Below are 23,283 nucleotides of genomic sequence, written 5' to 3'. Positions count from 1 at the left end.
AAAAATCACCATAAACAAAAATACACGTGGAGCTGAACGGAGATGGGGGGTGGAGGTTGCTGCGCTCTCCAAGTGCCATTAAAGTTTTAAAGTACACCCTGCTTTAGTAGCAAAGGAAGTGGTGTTCTTCCACTTCCAGTTTTCCAGTTTGTTGGGAATAAACAGAAGGAGAACTGAGCAGTAATCATGAGCAGTGATAACCACCACGGCTGCACAGACAAAGATAAGAGTGCAACCTGCGGAAACCTAATTAACGGAGAATCAAAGGAGAAAGACCACAGCACCCGACACACTGTTTGACAGGTGATCTCTCAGCAGGACGGCTCACAAACAGCACCACAGTGGCTGCTTATCACACGACGGTCTCAGACAATGTGTGGAAGTTCTGAGGCCTCTATGTTATTGAAGTTAAGGATAACAATGCATTGGTAACGAAAAAAGCATATAGTAGAATATTGCTAGCTGTTGCATTGTTGCCTCAAGTTAAACGTGTGTGATGTGAATCTCTGCATGCCAGACATTCGTTGCTGCTGTTAAAACAAAGCAGCTGTTTGTAGAGGACTTTAATGGAGCGTCCAGACAGACTGGAATGGCTTTCTGTAATGACTGTAATCATTTGTTCAGATCTTTGTGTATTACCTAACAGATTTCTGCTCACTACGTAGACCCATTCCTCTCCCTCCCTCTCTCTGTAAAGACTGATAGAAGCGTAATGATGCTCTTACAGTCTCAGTGTTGCGTGTCAGCTCGGAATAACAGTGTGGTTTTGAGCGAGGCGCCGTAAGTTCGTGCTGTAATAAAACTTGATTTGGCATTGTTTGAATTGGATTAATGGTGTATTTGATGTCCAGAAATAACACAAAGTTACAGTACGTGTCAAAGTGGGTTTTACTCACAGTTATGAAACATTTAATTGTCCATCTTTAATGGGTATAGTAAATGTTAAATGAGGCTCAGGTCAAGCAGTGTTTGGTGTTTTACGGGTATTTTCCATTCTCATGATTCTCTTCCTTTAACAGGATATTGAACATGGTTTTTAATATATACACTGTAACAAGTCATATCTTCCATATTTACTAGATATATCTATCGTCCGGGAAAGGGCTCGTAAATGTGAGTGCAACTGAGATCCACAATATCATATCAACCTTCAGACCTGTGCTAATAATGTTACAACTAGGGATGCCACGGTGAGGAAATGTTCCCATCGGTTAATAAACATGTGACAACACCGGTGTTACGGATTACACCAGACATTTTACAAGAAAAGATATTTGTTGATGATGCTCAATATCTGTAGAGCGCTTACTTTGATCTTTAAGGTTGGATGGCCATGTGTCTGGCCCATGAATGTATTATAAGATCTGGATACGGTGCCACCGCTCAGCCTTGCTTCCAGTTTTTTCCAATGGCCACTCATGGTATTGCAACAAGAAATCCCCCTGCGCCCCTAAAAGCATTTTCCCAATAGACCACCATTGTAAAACTGTAAAACAGGACACCTTGAACTGCAAACAAGGTCAATTATGACTCTTTCTATTATGAATTTTTGATTAATGGAGGATTATGTATTTGTAAAATTTTCCTCGAGCCGAGAAAAGCGATTTTAAAATCTGTGACGTCATCACAATGTAAAGTCTATGGGGCAAGTGGGAAAAACACTACTGTGCCTATTCAGTGGGCCGCATACCCCGGAAGTAAACCCGAAAGCTAGAAAACTTTTTTGGTGTATGCGCCAGGTGAGCAGTTCTCATTGGACTGAATAGACACCATCATGGGGTCTGCTTTCCAGTTGTTATAATATATTCATGGTCTGGCCTATCCAGTCTGCGATCCTGTTTTTGTTCCGTCCTCCGCACGGCTTTGTACCAAAACTTTACAGATTATCAGGTTCCCTATTAGCATTGGGTTTTAATCCAAAATATTGCCAAATAGATGCTTTTGCTAGCAAAACAACAGTAGGGCGGTGTGCAAGCAATGTGATCGTTGTATGCCCGAACACCATGCAACACCGACGACCACGGCAAGCCTAGTTACAACTATCTCAGAAGTGACACTCCCAGTCTTTGCTGTTCTACCAAAACTCAGGCAGCGCGGTGGCCGCTGATAGAAACGCTGAGTTCACCCTGTTTTCCCCGAGACGGTTAGACAGAAAACTAGACAGATACTGATTGGAAGGAGGGTATAAAGGAGGGGATGATTGTGAGCAATGCCATCGTTAATCACGGCACCCATTACTCACACAGTCTCTGTGCCACAGGACACGGCGAGTCATGTGTATCTCCTGAAACAGGCTGGGTACCATAATGAAGGATGCAGTTCATAAAGTCTAAAAGCGTTGTGTGTATTTTTGGATCTTTCCCTTTCTGCCACTCCGAGTCTGTGTCTGGATGCATATCTAATCTGTTTAGCAGCAGGATATAGAGAATGAGGCAATAACAAGAGGAGATTGTTCTCACCAGAGCAGTGACGGCAATCGCTATGGACAAGTTTCACACAGTTAAGGCGCCTAAGCTGACAATCGTGAGTGAAACGTGGAGAAATCTAATCAAACACGGTGGCTCTGGATCATAATGTGAGACATGTCTACCAAGGCCGGGTCAGAGCTGTGCTGACTAAAGACGACCCGGGCCAGAGTTCTGTCAGAAATTAAGGACAAAAGTCTCACAGTGTCATTTTTGTGACCACCAAACCAACCAACAGACGCCATACGGCATGAAATGACACAGAATACACTGACTGGCGCAACATTGTAAGTGGCAATTGAATTGTTTAGTACTATAAGAAGATTATAATGTATTAGAAGTATGTTTATAGTGCATTATAAACATGGGCATCATAGAAAGTGTTGCTTAATTTTTTATTTACATTAAAAGCTCAATCGAAGCCTTTTTTTTTTCTATCAATATCAGCTTCTCCTCACATGCCAACGTGTCCTTGAACAAAACTCGAGAACCCCAAATTGCTCCCAGTGAGTTTGTATAAAGGAGAATGTAAATGAATTGCAATGTCATTTAAAATGTCCTCATAATTAGTCACAATTCACCACACATAAGCTATATTAGATACCACAACGTGTTGTCATACAACAGTTCCTATATGATATCTTATAAAAAAGTTATTCCTTCTTTTTCCTTCGTTTTCCTACGAATGTCCAGCAACATGTGTCAATTTCCGCTTGTTACATGCATACAGTCTTTTCAAAATAAAATGTCTTTACAGGAAACAACTCCCTTAGGGGATTTAGGTAAGAAAGCTACTTAGTTAGGCTTAGGAAAAGCTTCAAATAACTCCAGAAGTGGCGTTACTTAAGTACGTAAGTTGTGTAAAAAAAAAAATATTAATTGACTTCTGGTTTCACACGGCGTATAAACAGCGGTCTCCTGGGCGAAAGTCTGTTATTTTTTGACCCACCCATCCACCTCGACTTCCTCCCTTTGCGGCGTTTGCTGCTCTTTATACTTCCTGGTTCATGATTATTTGAGTTACACACAAACAGATTTTGTTGGATATACACAAATTACAGTACATAACTTTTCGTAGGTTAAGCTACAAACAGTGTATGAGATCAGCCTGGATATTGTAGGTAAGGGTGTCAAGAACACAGGACACGATTAGTTACCTCCACTGAAGAGAAGGTCAGGCCTATATTTGAGATTATTATTGGAGACAGCGTAACACGTGTAGAGAGGTAGGCAGAGCCTGAAGCATCAATGTGTATTCAAGCAGACAGTTATTATTTATTAAATAGAAGAAGAATGCAAGAAGAAAATCTGTGTTCGCTCTACATACATATGCTTTCTGTTCCTGGCTAAAGAAATTGCTGAGATCTAATATAAGGGAATGAGTTAAGCCTATGCTCTTCTTAATTTTGCCTATTAATAGAGACGCACCTTTGTTTATATTTTGCCCTCTTTTATGTTTTATTATTTTACTCAGAAGTCTCCCTGTTTTCTGATCTGCTCCAGTTTGCTTTATTAATTTGCTGTTAATACAAACTCTTCCTCTGTGTTTACCTGCCGTTAAGGTAAATTTAGCATAATCCACATTTTCACAGCATTAATACCATCGGTAAAACAACATATTCATTCTGTGCACACTACTCTGTTTGCTCTGGCTTTTTATTTTGAACAGAAGTACTCCTCCAGTTGGTTCTATTATACCCATCTTTATCCATCCAATATGTGTATCTGTCTATTGTGAACCCAATTGTCTGAGCTGCTGCAAAGGCCGGTAATTTCCCCCCTCTTAGGGGAAATTGCAGGGCTTCGCATTCCACTGACGTCAGAGAGCGATATCATTCCTTTGACGTCAGAGTGAGGGGCTCTGGGCGTCATTTTTTTTGAGAATCGTCTGAGTGGGCTGAGAGCAGCATCCCCCGTGGTTGTGCCTTATGCAGCTGCTGATATTGCAGCTGCTACCGCGTCCACACTGCTTTCTCTCAAGGTCAGAAATATAAAATCATTCATTTATTCTTCACATGCTTGTAGTTGCGCCATGAACCCTATGATCTCAGATATTCAGTCATTTTAAAATATTAGAAACTAGTTACCATAAGTGGGAGCTAAGTAGGATATTTGTAGTCTAGCAAGAAAAAAGTGACCACAGCATATTGAGATGATAAGATATAATCATCATTTTATTTATATAGCATTTGTTAAAACGCACAGTTACACACAAACATACATACAGTATAATAAATAAACATATATACCTACATACGCATACATATGCATGATACATAAACAAGCATACAACCACAATACACAAACCTGAAAGGCAGACAGAGTATTTATAAAAGGCTAATAAACAGATTGTGCTGTGATTTCATTGCAATAAACAGATCAAAAGGATGCCGAAATTACTACATAATGATGTCGATTTGTAAAAAGTCTGAATTCATGCTTTGTCAGGTCGCAAGGTCCGCAAGACGACAAGCAAACAACTTTTAAAATGCTTGTTTTCTTAATGGAGTTCGGATCGATCAGTGCCAGGTTAGGCTAACATTGTAGCTGCTCCATCAACACCCAACATAATGTCATTTAGGCTTAAATACGGCAGCGATTATTGTTTATACCATAGACAGTCTGGGGTTTGTATACACACATTTATACACAGAGTTTCGCCCGGTCTGTGTACATATATGATGTACTATCGTAGCTCTGGGTGCTCACAGACGGCTACGATATTTTGTTCCTCCATTTTTGATTCAACAACGTCAGGACGTCAGTGATGACAGGAGGAGAATATCAATGCTAATAGGCTTTTTTTTTTTTTTTTTTTTTTTTTGAAGTTATTTTTTTGGGGGCATTTTCCATTTTTTATTGACAGGACAGTGGATAGAGTCTTGAAAGGGGGGAGAGAGAGAGTGGATGCGGAAAGGGCCACAGGCCGGATTCGAACCCGGGCCGCCGCGGTCAGGACCAAGCCTTAATACATGGCCCCCCTCTCTACCAACTGAGCTAACCCAGGCGCCCCTAATAGGCTTTTGCGGCACAGTGTCACGCAAATTTCTCGCTCGACTTGAAATATTTCAATTCGCGTGAATGATGTATATTTTGCATATTCGCGTCCTTTGCGCCATTCACATCGTCCGGCGTGAACTCGCATCTATTCGCCTGAGAACTGAGCAATGCACGTAAAGAGGGAGTTACAGTAGTCTAAGCGAGAAAAGATTAAGGTATGCACTAGAGGTTCCATATACGCTGATAGTATAGGCTTGAATTTTGAAATATTTCTCAAGTGAAAGTAACAAGACTGAGTGACTTTAGTAATATGAGGTTCAAAGTTCAAATGTTGGTCAAAAAGGATACCGAGATTCTTCAAGTGGTCTTGATGTTGCTAGCGAGGGGGCCAGTATAGTTACTGACCTCCCTAGTACAACAGTCTTTGGCCGATGACAAGGACCACAGTTGTATAATAATATATAACATAATACACAGCATACATATATAGTAAATATTATACTCCCACATTTGATCAAAAGCATCAAGTCTGGGACTGTTTCCTCGGGATCGTCGAGTAATTGTGAGGAACATGGCCCTTCTGGGAAATTTAGGAAATCACTACATTAAAAAAGTGATTAAAACAATTCATCACAAAATTGTTGTAAAAATGATAGCCTGGTCTCTCTACTCTTTTGGCTGACTGTGTGACGCCGTGGTGTCTTTTCAGATGGGATCAGTGTGACAGGCCTGCCAATATCCAGTCCGCTGCGCCAAGTCCTCAAACCCCGGCCCGAGAACAAATCTGTCGGCAGCGAGTCCGGCAAGGCAGAGTACAGCCATGTTAAGGTGAGTGAACAATAGCCTGTGTCAAGGGCATATAGCCCTATTGTTCTCCTGGCTTGTAGCATAGTTTAGGGAAAACACATTTCCACCCTGGTGCAGTCTCACTGCACCTTTTCCTGCAGATAATGAATAGATATTTAACCGCCTCACTCTCGCTCCTTCTCTCTCTCTCTCTCTTCATACCAAGCACACTGTGGGTGCATGGTACAACTATACCATTATTTACCACCAAACTACTGCTTTTGATATACAGAAAGAACACTGAGTTTACTTGGCTGGTGTGTCACCTTGGCTGCAGGTGCACTCTGCTCTTTGAATAAGGACTCAGAGCTCCAACATGGCAGGCATAGGAAAAGAGAGAAAACTGTTTACAGAGTTTTTTTGTGTGAAACTGCAAAAGAGTGCAAAGGGGAAAAATAGATAGTGTGACAGGGAAAGAAAAAAAAAGGCGAGAGGAAGACTTATGAATGCAGTAGATTGAGCTGATCAGCAGGGGACGGAAGTTTAGTCGAGGATTTGTGTATGTCGGAGGGGTAGAAACGGGCGCCCTGACAGAGACTACCTGCTGAGGGTCATCTGTAGCACAACAACCACACCACCTGCAAGTGAGGTGGTTGCACTGTCTTACCTTTAAAAAAAAAACTAGACGACTACCTTTCTGTCCTCTGTGAATCATCAGGAGAGAAAACAGCATTGCTGTCTCATGCTCAGATGTGCTTCCAAACAAAGTTTTTCCAACTTTTCAGACTGTCTTTTAGAAAAGTTTGACAGGATGATGACTAATGGTAGAGAGAATACAGGAGGATGTCTCTTCTTCATGGTCAAAGAAGGCTTAGTCTGTGACAACTTTTTTTAAAGTAAGAGCAATCATTTCTTTGACTAATCATATATTATCATCAATAATATATGGTTATACTGTAAAAACAGTATCCCCCAGTCAGAGCTGGTTAATGTGGCCCGGGGGAAGGGAAGTTTGGAGTCCCCTGCTGGAGCTGTTGCCCCCGCGACCCGACCCCGGATAAGAGGTTGAAGATGAACATGTACAAACAGTGGTCAACCATCAAAAGGTTGACTGGGTTAAATAGGCATGGATGTGCAAAGAGCAAGAGCACAATATGCCACTGCCAAAATGAATGTACTCTAGCCCTACAACTCATCCTTACCTTCCTGAAGGTTATAATGTACAGAGAGGTGTTGAATCACCTTTATGTGCAATATGCCTCTGCACAATATAGGCACACAAAGATATGACTCCTATCTGTATCTGTTTTATGTCACAGAAATATCTATGTTAGGATTTAAACCAGAAGTGGGCAGGGTCTGCACAGGAAGGTGTTAGTGATCGACTATATTTTTTCATTTTAAAAGTAAATAAAAGTGTTTTACTGTTAATAGTTCAAGTGGAAATGAATAGTTCAAATAGATGGTTTGTTGGAATTACATTTGGCCACGTTGCATGAATTTTCTTTAAAAACTTGTGGTTGTGTATATAATGGAAAGAGGTCAAGATGATCATAAAACTGGTCTGAAATATCTGATTAAAAGCCACATCAAGCATGGATTTCCGTTCGAAAAAATTGCACGTAAATTTATATAAACTGATTTTGTGGGTTTTTATGAATGCTTGCACACCCTTGCGGACGGACCTCAATTTCAGCGGATTTCCATCTGCGGAAATTTATGTTTGACCAATAAAATCCTTTGATCACAGTCATTCTGCATAATAATTAGCCATGTGCTTCTGGTTGTTACATGGAGAGTGTGTGTTTTCGGGGTCCTTGGAACAATGGCTGTTTCTTTTCGGGGTAATGGACAGTCGGACAAATGGGCTTTTTTCAGTTCAATGAGATATTTTGGACTTTTGGTGTTTCAGAATATCAATGGGCTGTCCTGTCCCTTTCTCAACACCCAATAACGTGTGACAAACAGTACTACCTCAACAACCAAATACAGGACAATATATGGCTTGAGATTGCCCAGCAGCTAAGTTAAAACGAAGATAGTAATGTAGCTGATCAGCACTTGTAAATGTTATATGTTGGTCACAGAACATGGCTAGCCACAACAGCTAATGTTAGCGTTAGCATAACATTCAGGGTCTGATTAGTTTTAAGAATTATGTAGCCTAGTTAACGTTAGCTCCTTAGACATTCTCTGTCTGGATAGATTTTTTGTCGTGTGGAGTGGACACGGCAATATTTAGGAGGAAACTCATTGCGAAAATGGAACACGGCAGTGCGGATAATTCACACCGGACCGGAGGGTGGTGCTACGCTTCTGCGACGACGCCATCAGTCGGGACGGTGTTATCAACTGTGATATCCATAATATCCCCTGGATGACTGAAATTTCTCCACAAAAAGCCACAAGACATTATTTGGGTGATGGACGTTGCTATAACTTTTGACATGCCCCGACCAAGGTGGGGAAACAAACAAAGCACGGAGAAGCTCTGATTACAACAAACACAGAGGGAGAGTGACTACATTCTCTGCTCAGGTAGACATTACTCCTCTATATCTTTACATAGAAAATAGTGGTTTGCTGCTATATTAATGCTCTGAATATTGAATTTAGCACCTTTTAAAGTGTCTATTAAAAAAATGAGAAAGCTATCTGAAAAAACTTTTTTGGTCCCTACTGAGTTTGTCACTCCACTCCTCATGTCGTCGCGCAAGGTGCCAAGTTAGTTTAGTTAAATTTTCGAGGTATTTGTGCACCCTACAGATCAAACTCACCTGGATTAATGTTGACACTGAAGAGAAAATCATCTGGAGTTAGAAGGAGCTCGTTTTTCTATTAATCTTTAAACAGATTTATGGACATTTATCCCTGATGGATCTCAGAGATTCTGACAATTATAAAAATGTAATTCCATTGATTGAATCAGTGTGTGTGTGTGTGTGTGTGTGTGTGTGTGTGTGTGTGTGTGTGTGATATATGTATGGGATAAAGTATTAGTTCAAATCCCTGCTGTACTGGCAAATCCTCCTCATGCTACTCAGCAACACTGCAGTTAAAAAGCACAATTCTTTCCCCTATGGATTTATTGTATAAATCCGATGTTAGATATCCCATACCTGTGCAGCAAGGGGGAAAAAAAAGAAGCAGCCATTGTTAAAGGCAAACTGGGCATTTTAATCAGTGGTTAGGCTTATTAGAGGCCGGGTTTGACTGGCAGCTCTGACTTTCATAGCAGCATTTAGGTGTTGGAACCACAGTAAAGCCAATTACACAAGGACTCTTGTCCTGCTAGAAGCCTGCTTAAAAGCAGGTTGTGAGGACGAGAGCTCCTTCTCCGTTTCATTTTGTAGACGTGCTGTTGGACATACAGTAGGCACCGGGGTGATTCATTTCACCGTGTGCTCAACAAAAAGCCCGTGCACTGATTTGCCCGCACACTGTAGTAAATGTATTCTGGGTTTCCAGCTGCATGACTCATCGTCGTTATGGGCTGTATTGTTTTCAGCGGTTTGGCTCAAACCCACCGAAGGCCAACAACCACTTGACGCACTTTGACGTAGAAGGAGGTGGACACGTACGACACCGTTTGACATAATACCATGCAACGTTATGCAATGCAATAAGACTGATGTTGTTTTGTTTATAGAATAAAAAATAATGTTAAAAAAGTTTAAACTGATATGAGGAAGATTCTTCGGTCCATTGCCTTAGAATAATACATCTTTGGACAACAGAGCTTTAATTTGACGCTCTATTTACGTAGATTTTCATTATTGGTACAGTTGTTAATCCGGGCTAGACCTTTTATCATTCAAAATGTAAGTGATCAAAAAATTCAGTAACTATTGGATGTTTCCTGGCATTTATTTACATTTATATAGGACGATTCTGCACCTCAGGATTTACCTTCAGTGCTAATGCAGGAAGCAGTGTGCCCTTTAGGTAGCAAGGCAGGGAAATAAGGGTGCTTCCACGCCTTAATCTGTTTGGTTCGGTCCATTTGCACATTTAGTTAGGGTTTCATTTAGGCTGATGTGGAAGCTGTCAATCAAACTGCGGTGTGGATTTAACAAACAGATTGAGACCGACTGCAAAGGAGGGTCCTGATCCACTTCCAAGCGGACTCTGTTGTGGTTTGTTTGCGGTCTGAAAACAAAATGCACCAACCACAAGGTTATATGAGAGTAAATCTGTGATTTTCGCATGAGAACACAGGGCTGCACGATTATGGCCAAAATGATAATTTTGATTAATATCGAGATCATGATTATTCATCAAGATTATTCATTGATCTTAGGGACAAAATATTTGTATTGTACTTCAACATTTCAACATTTAAATAATCAGAGCACTGCTTTGACTTCCATGTTGTGCTTCATTCCTGCTAATGTTCAAATCTTGGCATCAAAATAAGACTGGTCCTTGTTCACAGTGTACCTCCTTGAAGCAGAATAAAATTGTACCAAAACTATTTACTGAATATTAAATCAACAGAGCACTGCTTTCACTTTCACATTGTGCTACATTCCTGCTAGTCAACAAATATTTGCATTAAAATAAGACTTGAAATGAGGTTCCTCTTCACCTGAATTCAGTGCATTTTTGTTTTGCTCATCTGCTCTCTGATAAAGCGAGTAATATACAGTATATTACTCTTCTACTCTGGACTGCAGCTGTAACATTTAGGAACGTTTTTCACAGGCTACCGCTGAAGGGTGCGCGTGCAGCGGCATGATAGCTCCCCAAAAAGTGAAGCCAAAACATCTCGATTCCCCCTGGTGGCTGGCTGTTAGTTTAGGAATCGCTTGATTTGATATGCAGCGGAGCATGCATTTTAACCTCAATATCGTGGTCGATCATGTTAATTTTGTGGGAATCCAAAATCCTGATCCGTATATTGGATTAATTGTGCAGCAACACATATGTTTTTTTAAGTGCTGGATGACTTTCTGATCGTCAACACAATCGTAATTTCTTTTATATCTATGTAGTAATATCTCCCGCATATGTGCAGTGGTGTTTCTATCCATCCAGATATAGAGATGCATTTCATTGCGTTGAACACTAGGGCGCGTAATCCGTATACAACACGGATTCACGGACACAAAACAAAACCTGTGTGGAAACGAAGCTTAACCATACCGGCTGTCATGCACAGGGAATTCCAAAAAAAAAACTGGCATTTGATGCAAAAAATCATCACTGTCACTGAACGCAATCTGTGTTTTTACACAATCATCCAATATCAACACTCCTGTCTCTTGGCTGGTTGTTCCTGGAGCGCTCAGCGCCAGCACAAGCTTTTCTTCCATATTTCTTCGTTATCTTACCTGTCTTCTCTTTCTGTGTTGGCAGACCCCACATTTATGTGCAGAATTGCCTTCATCCTCAGACAGTTTTTCAACGAGCCGATCCTCCTGATTTAATTTGTAACAGGAAGTGCCAATATGTTGCCTGAAGACATTGCTGTGAACTTTCCAAACTCCTGTTTTTGAGCTGTGTCGCTGCATATGTTGGAGTACTTTTTGTAAAGGCATACCACTAGCGTTATGTGGATCTTGATTGACCAGCTTGTGTGCATGACTAATGAGAGAGAATGTATATTAGCTGCTAATAGCTGATTTTTGCCAGGAGGATGGATTGACAGATGCACAGGAAATTGAAAACCTTCTAGCCAAACTGGCTGGCAGTAAAGCAGGGTGTTCCCTGCATATCTAAATCTTACATGGGCCAATCAGGTGTGAATTCGGCCATTTTTGACTACCTAAACCAAATAAGCCCATTAATATTGTTCAGGCTTGAGTTTCGCCATACTTTTTCTATATATTGTTTTTTCCCCCAAGTTTTGTATATGTGAGTATCTATGCACTATTTTGCCACGGGCATTCCTTGGCATGTATACTTGCAGACTATGAGAAAGTGCAATCAATCATGACTGATCTGTAATCAGCACAGGATGAGTCAACATGTTTATCGCACTGACCTTTCATCGCTCAACTCGAGCACCCGTTTTTTCAGTCCTCCCACCAAACCGGGAAGCGCCTGTGGGCTTGAAAAATGTGTATGCTGTCAGGGTAGGATGGATCCGGCGCAGGTGAACGAGTTCAGCCCGCTCAGACGTGTTGGTTTTGCCGATTATTTACACATTTTCAATGACTCGTCCCCTTAGGAGAGTGAGGGCACTTCCGCAACTTGGTTTCTTTGACACTGTCAATTACTCCTCTCACCTCATCACCGCGGCTTTATGTCTCATTCCACCTGCCTGTCCTCAGTGGGAGCACATCACCTCCTCGAGCTCTGTTGTGGTTTTGATTGTGTCTGCTAAGAGTTCTGCCGTGATCGTCCCCATCGGAGTGTCTGCGCACGTGACCGAAGCAGCAGATGCAGAGGATCTGCTGGGGATTTATGTGAGGGCTGACATGAGTGACAGGCTGGGTGTAAGAGAAAAGAAGGGGATACAGTAATCCCACCTTTGTGATTGCCCGTGAGTCACCGTAATGCCGGCCGGTGTGCATTCCTGCTCATTCACTTAGCCCTCCCGTGAACCTATCTTCACCGGACAGATGTCATCGAGGGCATTTCAAGTGAAGCTATGATACTGGAATAGGCAGGCCCCCTCAGACACGCCCGGCGATTATCTTCAAAACACCAAATGTCTAGGGTGCCGCAAAGCCGCATCTAGTGCAATTTTATTTCCCTCCTCGTAATGTCATTATTGTAATATAGAGATTGCTGTTAGAATGTAGATGTCTGTGTTCCTCTGAGGCTGGAGAGCAAACAATGTGAGAGAGAGACGAGGCTGTTACTGGACGTCCTCCTGCCAATATCAGCGGTTTTAGAGTGCACAATTTTCTGTATGACGTGAACCTTTTAACTCAGCCAAATGTGAAATGAAACAGTCCCATTTCAGGTAGTCATTGGTGAGGTATTACTGCGGTGGACACAAATTTAGTAGCTGTTACTAGGGATGTGCATTCCAAGCAAAAATACTTTTCGAAAATCACTGGGAATTAGTCGATTATTACAGTTTGCATACTGGTTTTTGGTAAAAACTACATTTTACAAGATTACACTTGAACACATCATGATAACGTTATTATTTACCCTTGCCCAATACTCATCTTTGGCTGGACCGCAGAGGGCCAGCCCTACAAACTCAAAAGTCTGTCACTGACTGAGTGATGAAGTAACACGATTGGTCGGCAGAGTGTTGGAGTTTCCTCATTGGCTGTTGCTCTTTCAAAATGAAGAAGCGGGAACAGTCCTTAATGCAAATGAGCCCGTCCAGCGCGACACATCTGGCTAAGACAGTGTGTGCACAGAAAATATTGATCGATGTATTAATTTATTTTTCTGGCCACTTGGGGGCAGTGGAACGAACTCTTGAGTACTATGCATGACACACTTTCACCTTATAAAATTATCATGGTGAACGTATTAGCCTGCACCACACCATTTCCACATGCAGCAGACATGGAGCAACGTTATCATGATTTTGGACTCATTTTTCTGTCAACCTGATGAATGAAAAACTCTCCTTTTAGCTTTGTTTTTGGTCTCCACCACCTCCTGAGGGACATATCTGTCTCTTTGGCTGATAAAAATTCCTATTTCTTTGGCAGGTAGTCTCTAACTTTGTCTTTGTGCCTTTTGGTGCTGGGCATGTAGAGTGGATTCACAGTATCAGAGCTTTTTCACTGAAAACAGCTCGAAGTGAATTGATGAGAGCCAAGTTTCCAACAGTTGGCTACAAGACGCTAAAGGGAATCTAAGTTTGATGATAAAACATTGTGAATTTGTCACTGGGAGCGACATTAAACTTTAAACACAGTCATTTTATCCATTGTTAATATAACAATATTGATCATTGCAGCTTACATAATCGATCATGAATTATTAAGCTGGTGATTTTAGCAGCTCCCCTTTGGAAAATCTCTCAAAATCTCAAGGTTTGATTCAGATGCTGCCACATTTGGTTCTTTTTTTGTTACCCTATGTGTCGGATAACACAACGCAAAGTCGCCGTGTCATAATTTGAACTAGGTTTTATGTTTTTAGATTGGTTTTAGATCGTCAATGTATATATGTAGAGATGTTAACCTTAAACCAGCAGGCGAGAGGATTAGATCACACTTCAGAAAAGCCGATGTAAGCTTTTTCTTAACAGTGAGGAGTGCTTCTGTGGCTTCTGTGTGCAGTGAGAAAGAACCTGGCCTGCAGACAAGACATGATGCCACACACACACACACACACACACACACACAGTGTCGAGGCTGGTGGGGAGGTGTAGTCGGGGGGTTGCTGGGGTGGGCAGAGCTTCTTCAGGGCTAATCAAATCCAGTGGAGACAGAGGCAGAGTCGGCTGCCTGCCTGCCAGCCAGCCTGCCTTGCTATTTTTAGAATCCCAGCCTCCCGATGGCAGTTCAGCTCTCTTCACAGATCCAGATCCCAGCTCGTGATACAGATATTTATAACTGCCACAGCTGTCTGCCCAAGTGTGAAACTCCAGCTGAACAACCAAATGATTTTCTTTTTCTTGGCTCAGGATTAAAACTGCTCCTGCTTTTCTTCCCTCTTTTGACTCGCTCTCCGCCGACTCTATGTTCAGTTTCATGTCATTTTAAATGAGTATGGATTTTTGAAAGCTGATCTTTTTTATTGATCAGCTGCTGATGCATTGTCTATGGAAGAACAAGCTGGCCGGGGTTATTTTTAGTGGCACAGATCCTGGAAGATTTACTCATTAGTTAATTCGTTAGTTATTAAGACTTGTAGTTTTGACACAATTAAGTCTTATATTTATTCTCCTAATTTTTCAGTTTTTGTATGGAATATAGAGTCAGCTTGATTGTTCATGTCCCTCTGTACACGATTATAGCGTAATCCAGGTGTCTGATTGCAGATGCATCATTTCTACAGCCCAGTCATTTCTGTATGGACTAACTTACGTCAGTGGTTGATGGTACAACCACTTTGTTTGATGGCCATTTTTCATCTTCATCTTCTCTCCATCAGCAATGGATAGTCACAGCGATGACACGTGATAAAACTGATATCAGTTGTTGGACTTTCATTTTGAATTTGAGGAATGTGCTTGTTGAGCTGCTTATTGTGGTGATTCACATTGAAATAACTGGAGAGATAATGAAGAAGAGCTTAGTGTGTGATTGTGTGTTCAAGTGAAATAGAGGAGGAAACAATCGACGGACCTCATCTTCAATAAAAGCAAGCCATTTTGGAAACATTTGGATAGGTGTATTTTCACAATCTTACTTTAGTGCGGTGTGCAGGAACACCAAATTGATTGTCTGATGTTTTTAGTGCTCTGCAATAAAACGCAACATAGTTAGCGAAACCCGCAATAACTGATTGTTTTCACATCATTATTTGATGTATTGTTATTTTATTTAACTGACACTAACTATTACAGCTGAGAAACATGTGTGGGAGCATGTTTGTCGACTACGGTTTTGAAGCATCGAGTTTGGCATTTTGTCCGTCGCCATCTTGGTTTTTGGCCGTCTTCATGTTTTTGCAAACAGAAATGACACGAGAGGGTGGAGCTAAGTACAAGCAAACACTGAATAAGACATTTTTAGGTGACCAAAATGTTAATATTAACTTTCATGAACTGAAAACACACTGTGAAAGGGTTAAAGTTGTAAAATGAAAACACAGACAACTCCCAGTGGTAGCTACCTGTCAATCACAAGATAGCCACGCCCTAAAGCATCCCCTGCTTTATGGTCTATTTGACTCTAAATGGGACCATAATTTACTAAATGAACATCATGCTGTATTGAAGAAGACTTGAAACTAGCGATTGAGACCATAAACTCATGTTTATAGTGTTTACTGAGGTAATAAATCAAGTGAGAAGTAGGCTCATTTTCCTCATAGACTTCTATACAATCAGACTTCTTTTTGCAACCAGAGGAGTCGCCCCCTGCTGGCTGTTAGAAAGAATGCAGGTTTAAGGCACTTCCACATTGGCTTCACTTTTTAGACCCGGAGGTTGCTCAATGGTTGCAATAATGTGAGCAATGCAGCCCCCCCTGCAACATGTTTACAAAAATCCGTACAGATAAAATTAGGAGCAGCTTTATTGAATGGAGCATTTATCTTGAATCAAATCATGACCCCAGGAATCAAATCTGAATGAATGTCTTCCTTCCCCCCTAAGCTACATAAAGGTCTGATATTTCATTTGGTATCTCAGCCTCAGAGACACAGCTGCTATTGATCTTGAAAGCTGCTTTAGCTACTTTTCATGTAAATGAATCAACCGTTTTGTCCACCCATAGGAATGAACTCCAGCTACCACGTTGAGTATATACCACCCAATTAGTCTTTTATATCCTCCAAAGATCAGACATTGGGTGAAAAATATGGATCAACCTCTTTGTTTGAATTCGCTGCATTGTGGGTGTTTATTAGGTTGGCTATTGATGCTAAAGCTCACTTTGGCTGTAAACAAGTCAATATGTGTTCATTCAGCTTAGACTCCAGAGAGAGAGAGAGAGAAAGAGACAGGTGGGGATAAAAGTAATAATTCAGTCAACCTATGATAAGACATAAAGTGTACCCAAACAATGCTGTATCTTGATGGGTAGTGTCAGGTCCCTTGAGGCTAAACTACACTTCACTGCAATGGAGACATTCCAGAAAAAAGTAATCCATCAAGCAGAAAACACTTCACCGGGCCATTGTGAACGGACTGCTCCACGATTCCCATCATTTACGACACCATGCTGAAGGATCCAACAGTGCGGTATGACTTTCTACCACCTGCCAAGCATTTATCCAGACCTTACATAAAGGAAGAAAGCCCTTCCAAAAGTTTTAAAGCCTCTCCAGGGTCATCGCAGTACACTTGTCTATCACAGAGCTGCTTCTCCTCTCTGCCTGTCTTTGACAAGCAGCTCCCTCGGCGAAAGATTTGGCCTTATTTGAGATAACCGTCTCCACTGACGCCACGGGTGGGGGGACAAATGGACCAAATATCCCATCCATCCTCTCGGGAGGGTGAGCTTGGTGTAGCATGCTGCTACCTGTCAATCTGTATGTCTATTAGGGCTTGGACGATACACATATCTCCCAATTCAATACTATCACGGTACTTGGGTGCTGATTCAATATGTATTGCGATTATTGCAATTCTACATGTATTGCGGTTCAATATTAAGATTTCTTGCGATTTTTGTTAACTTTTTAACACTTGACCAAAAAAAAAAGTTGAATCATACACTTCTAGGGACTTTTATTTTGGAAAATATCTAAATTAATCCGGTAAAAATGTTTGATTTTCAGCATGCATGTAGTCAGAGAATATATCAGTCATTGTCAGGCATTATTTATTACATTTTTCCAAGCAACCCAAAAATCAAAGAATAAAGACATCTCCAAATTAGTGGTATTTTCTTTTTGATTTATAAGGGACATGCAATGTTTTATACTTCTGGTGAACATAATCAAATCAGTCTTATTTCCATATATGTATTTTGTATATAAAGTTCCCTTTGTTAGCACCTTATTTTGAAAAACGGAAGTAGTCACATGTGTATGCTCCCTTTAACTTTGTCAAGTCCGTCGTTAGCTCTCCCGTCAGCTCCGTTCTCTTTATACATCCATGGTCAGCTCCATCGGGACCGTTGGAATGCATTTAATATAAATGTCAGTATATGGGTGTTCTACAGTTATAGCGTTGGCCAATTTGACCGCACGTTTACCGCAATACGCTAACGTTTCCTGTCCATGACAGAGTTAGCATGCAGCTTTAGCCGTGATGTCTAGCTCTGCTTTTCTTGGCAATGTGTGAAACCCAAAGTGTTTCCATACTTTACTGTATGTGTCGTGTTTGCCACGTTGGATTTAACATGTGAGGGTGCAGGTAGTATCCACGCAGACCCTCTGCCGTTTTCTACTTTAGCATTTCGACTAGCTGCGGCCGGCTGCGGTTTGTTTTGGTTGACAGATACGGAACGGATATGACATAACGTTACTCAGACTACAACAATAAAAGCGGTAACTTCCTTCTACCTCAGCATAGACTCAAATGAAGCAAATATATCGATTCTGGCATTAAAAAAAATCTATTTCAGAATCGTAAACAAATTGCGATTCATAGCTGAATTGATTTTTTCCCCCCCACCCCTAATGCCTGTTTTGAGATTTTGCCGACTAGCTCCGAGTGTCTGTGTTTGCCTGGAGGAGGCTGCAAAGAGGAGCGATGGGGAATGGGAGATAATTAAGACTAATCAAAAGGCATAATCATCATCAGGAACACACACACACACACAGAAAAGCAACACACCCAACGCCGGCTGTTTGCCAACATTTTTATTCCTACAAGCCGTTTAATCTCCGAGCTCTTAATTTACCTGGCCGCAATACACGGGTCCTCACTGATTTGAGAGTTTGAAGCTCCAGCTGCAAACCACAGCTGTGCCCCACCCGCCTCCGCTTTCCACTTTAGGCTACAGCAACATGAAGCGCATCCCCTCGTGCCTCGGTGATAGATGACGAGAGGAAACACGAGTGACGAGGAATAAGAAGATGGATGGGGTTTGGGATGTGTCACTGAGGAATTGAGTCTGCTATGGAAACCCACAGGGATTATTTTTTTTTTGCAGCTTGTTGTGTGTGAGTCACATATGAGGAGATACTAGTTGCATCCCACCATCCTCCGCGGACGCCGCATCTGCTTCCATTCCTCGTCCTATCGCTCTCCGAAAGAGACGCAGCGAGCCCTGCTGCCGGCTCTCTCATGCCCGAGGCAGTAGTTCGATATCCTCAAATGTAATTACGTGCTTCATTCTTTCTCAAGCAGGGATGTCATTACACTCGTGATAATACAGTTTATAATTCACTTCACTTCTGCAAAAAACTCCCACAAATATTGAGTGATATGATTTGTATGTGAGGCTTTTATTTTGCTTTTTATTATTATTATTTGCCTTGCGATCTCCTGTAGGGAGCTGGCTGCTGGATATCCATAACTCATCAAATTAAACCCTCGTATGACAATTGTTCATATTTGAGTAAATTGTGAAAGGGCATGCTTGATTTCCTGTGAGAGTCAGCAAACCTGCGAGGCCCGCCTTGCAGTTACAGTGTTGGCAGCAAGTCAGCATGCGGCTTTATAGCTGATTTTTAGACTGTAGTTACAACAGGCAGGGGCCACCTCATTCTGGCAGCGACACCATGAGTCCCCTTATTTGGCTTTTTGCTCCTGGATGTACTCATACACCGAGACGGAGAAGAAAAGACAAGTCAGCGCCGTACTTCTTATCCCCGATGACCTGTCGCTGCTCCGCCAGCGCTAACACCGTGATGTGGCACCGCAGGCCCCCCTGTTCTCTAACTGATGGCCAAATGATCTAGTCCATTAAGACCCTAACCCCGGGGATAACCCAGTTTTGTATTCGTCTTCCTAATTACTGTTCATGTAAAATACACAACTCTGTCTGGGCTCCCAGGCAGCTTTTTATGAGCTCCGGCCAATCGGGAGAGCAGCAGTCGGTTTGCCTCGTGGCTCTCTAGACTTCAGCGAGATCTCTTCAGAGGGCTCTCCTTATTCAAAGGAAGTACTGAGATATTAACTTTGGCTTTTGAATTATTGTGTACGTATTATATAATGCAATGCTTATATTCCACCAGGAGATTATGTATTCGGCTGTGTGTGTATGCATGCGTGTGTGCTGTGTGTCCACGGCTAATCTGCCTGATATTTTCTGTGCTCATTCATGGTTGCGTTGATTCAAACTTTTTGAAAACATTTTTTATTGGCAGTTTATACCGTCATTGACTGCTGACTCCTCACTCCTCTTAATAGGCTGGTAGGGGTCGCAAGCATAGACTGTATATACAGTATATACTGTAGATGAACAACACGTCTCCACTTCCTCCCACTGTAAACAAATGAAGCCAAATGTCCCTGATACGGTAGCTACACAGTAGTGATCGGGGGTCTGGAGTATCAAGGTCCCGCCCACACAACTGCCTAATTTGCAATTAATCTTGATTAAATATTTGAATCGATTGACTGCCTTAGTTTTTTTTCTAAAACGTGGCATCCCTGTTCTGAAAAAGTTTAGGTTACAAGTCAAAATGTGCTCTATAGATGGAAAACACTCTCTCAGCTCAAAGACTAAATGTTCACTAAACAAGTCCCAAAATATCAAAGAACAACAACCTGCAACGATGGAATAAATGTAGGGTAAAATTCAGTCCCACCTCCAGAAGGTCATGGTAAAGTTCTGTTTGTTGGCGTCTGTCTGTGTGTGTGTGTGTGAGTGTGTGTCTGTATGGGATTGCTGGTGCATGCGAGCCCAGCGGGTGAAATTAGTAGAGAATCAAGCATTTCATCATGCTTACTGGACTTGAATCCATGTGTGAAATCCAGCGAGCCGGGCCAAGTGTGGCTCCATATGCTGCCGCGCACAACGACTGAACCGGTGTCCATCAGATCACCTTCAACTGCAGCACAGTCACCCTGAGCAGGATGTTTATACGCCAGCACGCTTCACCATCCAGCACACCTGCTTTTTCATTTGACGGGTCATTGTTGTATGTTGTGTGTGTGTGTGTGTGTGTGTGTGTGTGTATCGAGCTGTAGTAATAAAAAATGTGTGTGTTTGCGTAACTGTCTGCTCATGCATCGCCATGCAATTTATAATTTTTTTCCAGGCTTTGGAGCCTCTGGCTTTCAGCTCTGCTAGTCCCATCTTTGAAGCTGACTTCACATCTCCATGGTTGACTGGCTGTTGATGTACTATAAGAACAGCAGTAGGGTCAGGGGTGACGTGCGGCGTCTCCCTGTGGTCGCTCCAGCTGGTAAATGGTGTGACCACCTGCACAGGACCACAGGGTCACATAAAAGAGCAGCGGTTTTGTGTCTGAGGCACCTGTGGGTCCTCTGTTTACATCTGATCACACATGAACAGATGAAACCCGGCGTGTGTGTGTGTGTGTGTGTGTGTGTGTGTGTGTCTGTGTATGTGAAGCCAGTCTTCATCTCGGACAGATCTTTGCCGCTCTCCTTTGACAAAATGTAGTGCCGGTGTTCATCCACTTACCTTCCCCTTCATGACTCACAACGTATAATCAGATTGAACCACATGTAAGTGAATTAGTCAACACTCAGAAAAGAAATCAAATTACGTCTGGATGAAATTGTTCTTTTATTGTGAGAATTCACAGGAAGTACTTATATGCATGAAGCAGACACACCTGGGTTTCCATTGTTCCATGTGTCACCGCCCGCCACAATAACCAAACACTTTTAACATGGCGAGGTTTAGTAGATTTGCTAGATTCAAATTTGAAAATTTAAATTTGATGAGTTTGCATCTCTGATTAGCTCCTCAATAAAAAAATTGGGAGACTCTCCAGGGACCTCTACGGCCTGGAAGGTGATACCACAGGTGATGTTGTTTTACAAATTTTTATAAAGAATAATGTTACAATGGATACATTTCAGTAGGAAACGGTTATTAAATATGAAGATTGTTGTCTTTTTATTGCAATGGCATTGAGCTGTGCCCTCTTTTATCCTCTATAATAGAATAAAAGTATTTTGCTGGGTGACAGATGCACATATTAAATAGTTTTAGAGAAAATTCAGTTAGAAAACAACAGTAAAACAGTACGGTTTTTCAAACAGGCATTGAAAAGTGTGAATGTTGACATGTAGTGTAAAGCGATTTCATTGGTCGGAAGACCAGAAAGGCGCTGTATAAATGCAAGTCCATTTACCATTTAATGATGCCTTCAGCTGTCTCCGTCTCTCTCCTACTAGCTTTTGTATGGCCTTCTGTTGAGTTTTGTGTTATACCATTAGACAGAGGAGTATGGATCTGTTGAGGCAGTAAAGTTTGGACAGGATATTTCTTCATCTGCATGTTGTCCCCTTTTTTTTTTTAGATTAAGAGCAGCACCAACCAACAGCAGATGTGATGAGTGTGCAAAGTATTTTTATTTATTTTTTTTACCCCAAATTGCTCTGTTCAGTTTACTCGTTGATGTTTGCTGTTAATGCGGATGTATTAATTGAAATGTATTTTTTAACACCGCTCAGCTTCACTGTGCAATAATACACAGCAATAAAGGGGCACTTCAGCAGATGTTTAATGTCTGCTGTGGCTCTGGAGGAGCTATCGAACGTCTTAAAAAGATATTGTGGTGTGCAGTTTGAAAGATGTGTGGAGTACCTACCATTACCAAGTGTTTTTTTTTAGGCTTCACCTATACTTTAGACTAAAAGTCAAGACAGCTCAGCCTCTGTTGCTCATTTGTTTTTTAATTTATCTTTTATAATTTCCCCAACTTTATGGAAGTACATTACTAAATTGTTGGAATATCTCTTTAAGAATAGGTTACAGTGTTTGGCAGCTGAGGTACTCTGATCACAATCAATTAAAATAAAGTATTGGAAATGGATCAGGTTTTATACGACCTATAATCAACTTTGCATATTGTTGTTTAATATATTCCAGGCCAATTAATTCATGTGAATTAATTGACTGAGGATTCATCATTAGCATCCATAGTTTGAAGTGTATGCAGAGGTTGCACATCTGTATTCAAATGTGGCAGGAGTGCACGGCGAGGTTATGCCAAGGCCGTGATATTGAGGGCGTTTGATGACCCTGATGTTGCAACCAACCAGGGAGCCGTGGCTTTAAATATTTGCACAGGCTGAACGCAGCTGTTTCCCTGGTAACCTGATGTTGTTGGATGAGGATAGAGAGAGGATTTGTGGGAACGGCAGTCCTGAAGGGTTTCAGTGAGGGTAAAGAGGAAAGAGAAGTTTTTAATTGGCTTATGTTTTTTCAGGGAACTGTGTTAACTGTGTGTCCCGTATGTCCTGAGAATGTCATTGTCTACAACGCTCCTGTTGATTTGCAATGAATAATCTAAGAATAATTCATTATGGCCAGACAGTGTGACGCACCCAAGAGCTCAGAGGTTGGTGTGGTTATTTTCCGACAGCCTGGTGCTGGTTGGGCTGTGGATCTGGTGTGTGTGT

The 23,283-nt window shown here is 41.6% G+C and overlaps 1 protein-coding gene across 2 annotated transcripts in view; it reads left to right on the top strand.

The window, feature by feature from the left end:
- The window catches only part of trappc9 (trafficking protein particle complex 9), a 250,202-nt gene that overhangs the window by 84,591 nt on the left and 142,328 nt on the right, over window positions 1-23,283 (top strand). For both annotated transcript variants that reach the window (XM_037794320.1, XM_037794319.1), the window contains one exon: window positions 6,175-6,293. In XM_037794320.1, the coding sequence (XP_037650248.1) occupies window positions 6,175-6,293 (119 nt within the window). The remainder of the gene's footprint in view (window positions 1-6,174; window positions 6,294-23,283) is intronic.

Source organism: Sebastes umbrosus, chromosome 15 (genome assembly GCF_015220745.1).
Source record: "Sebastes umbrosus isolate fSebUmb1 chromosome 15, fSebUmb1.pri, whole genome shotgun sequence".
Classification (NCBI taxonomy): Eukaryota; Metazoa; Chordata; class Actinopteri; order Perciformes; family Sebastidae; genus Sebastes; species Sebastes umbrosus.
This window is presented reverse-complemented; position numbering and strand designations above follow the sequence as displayed.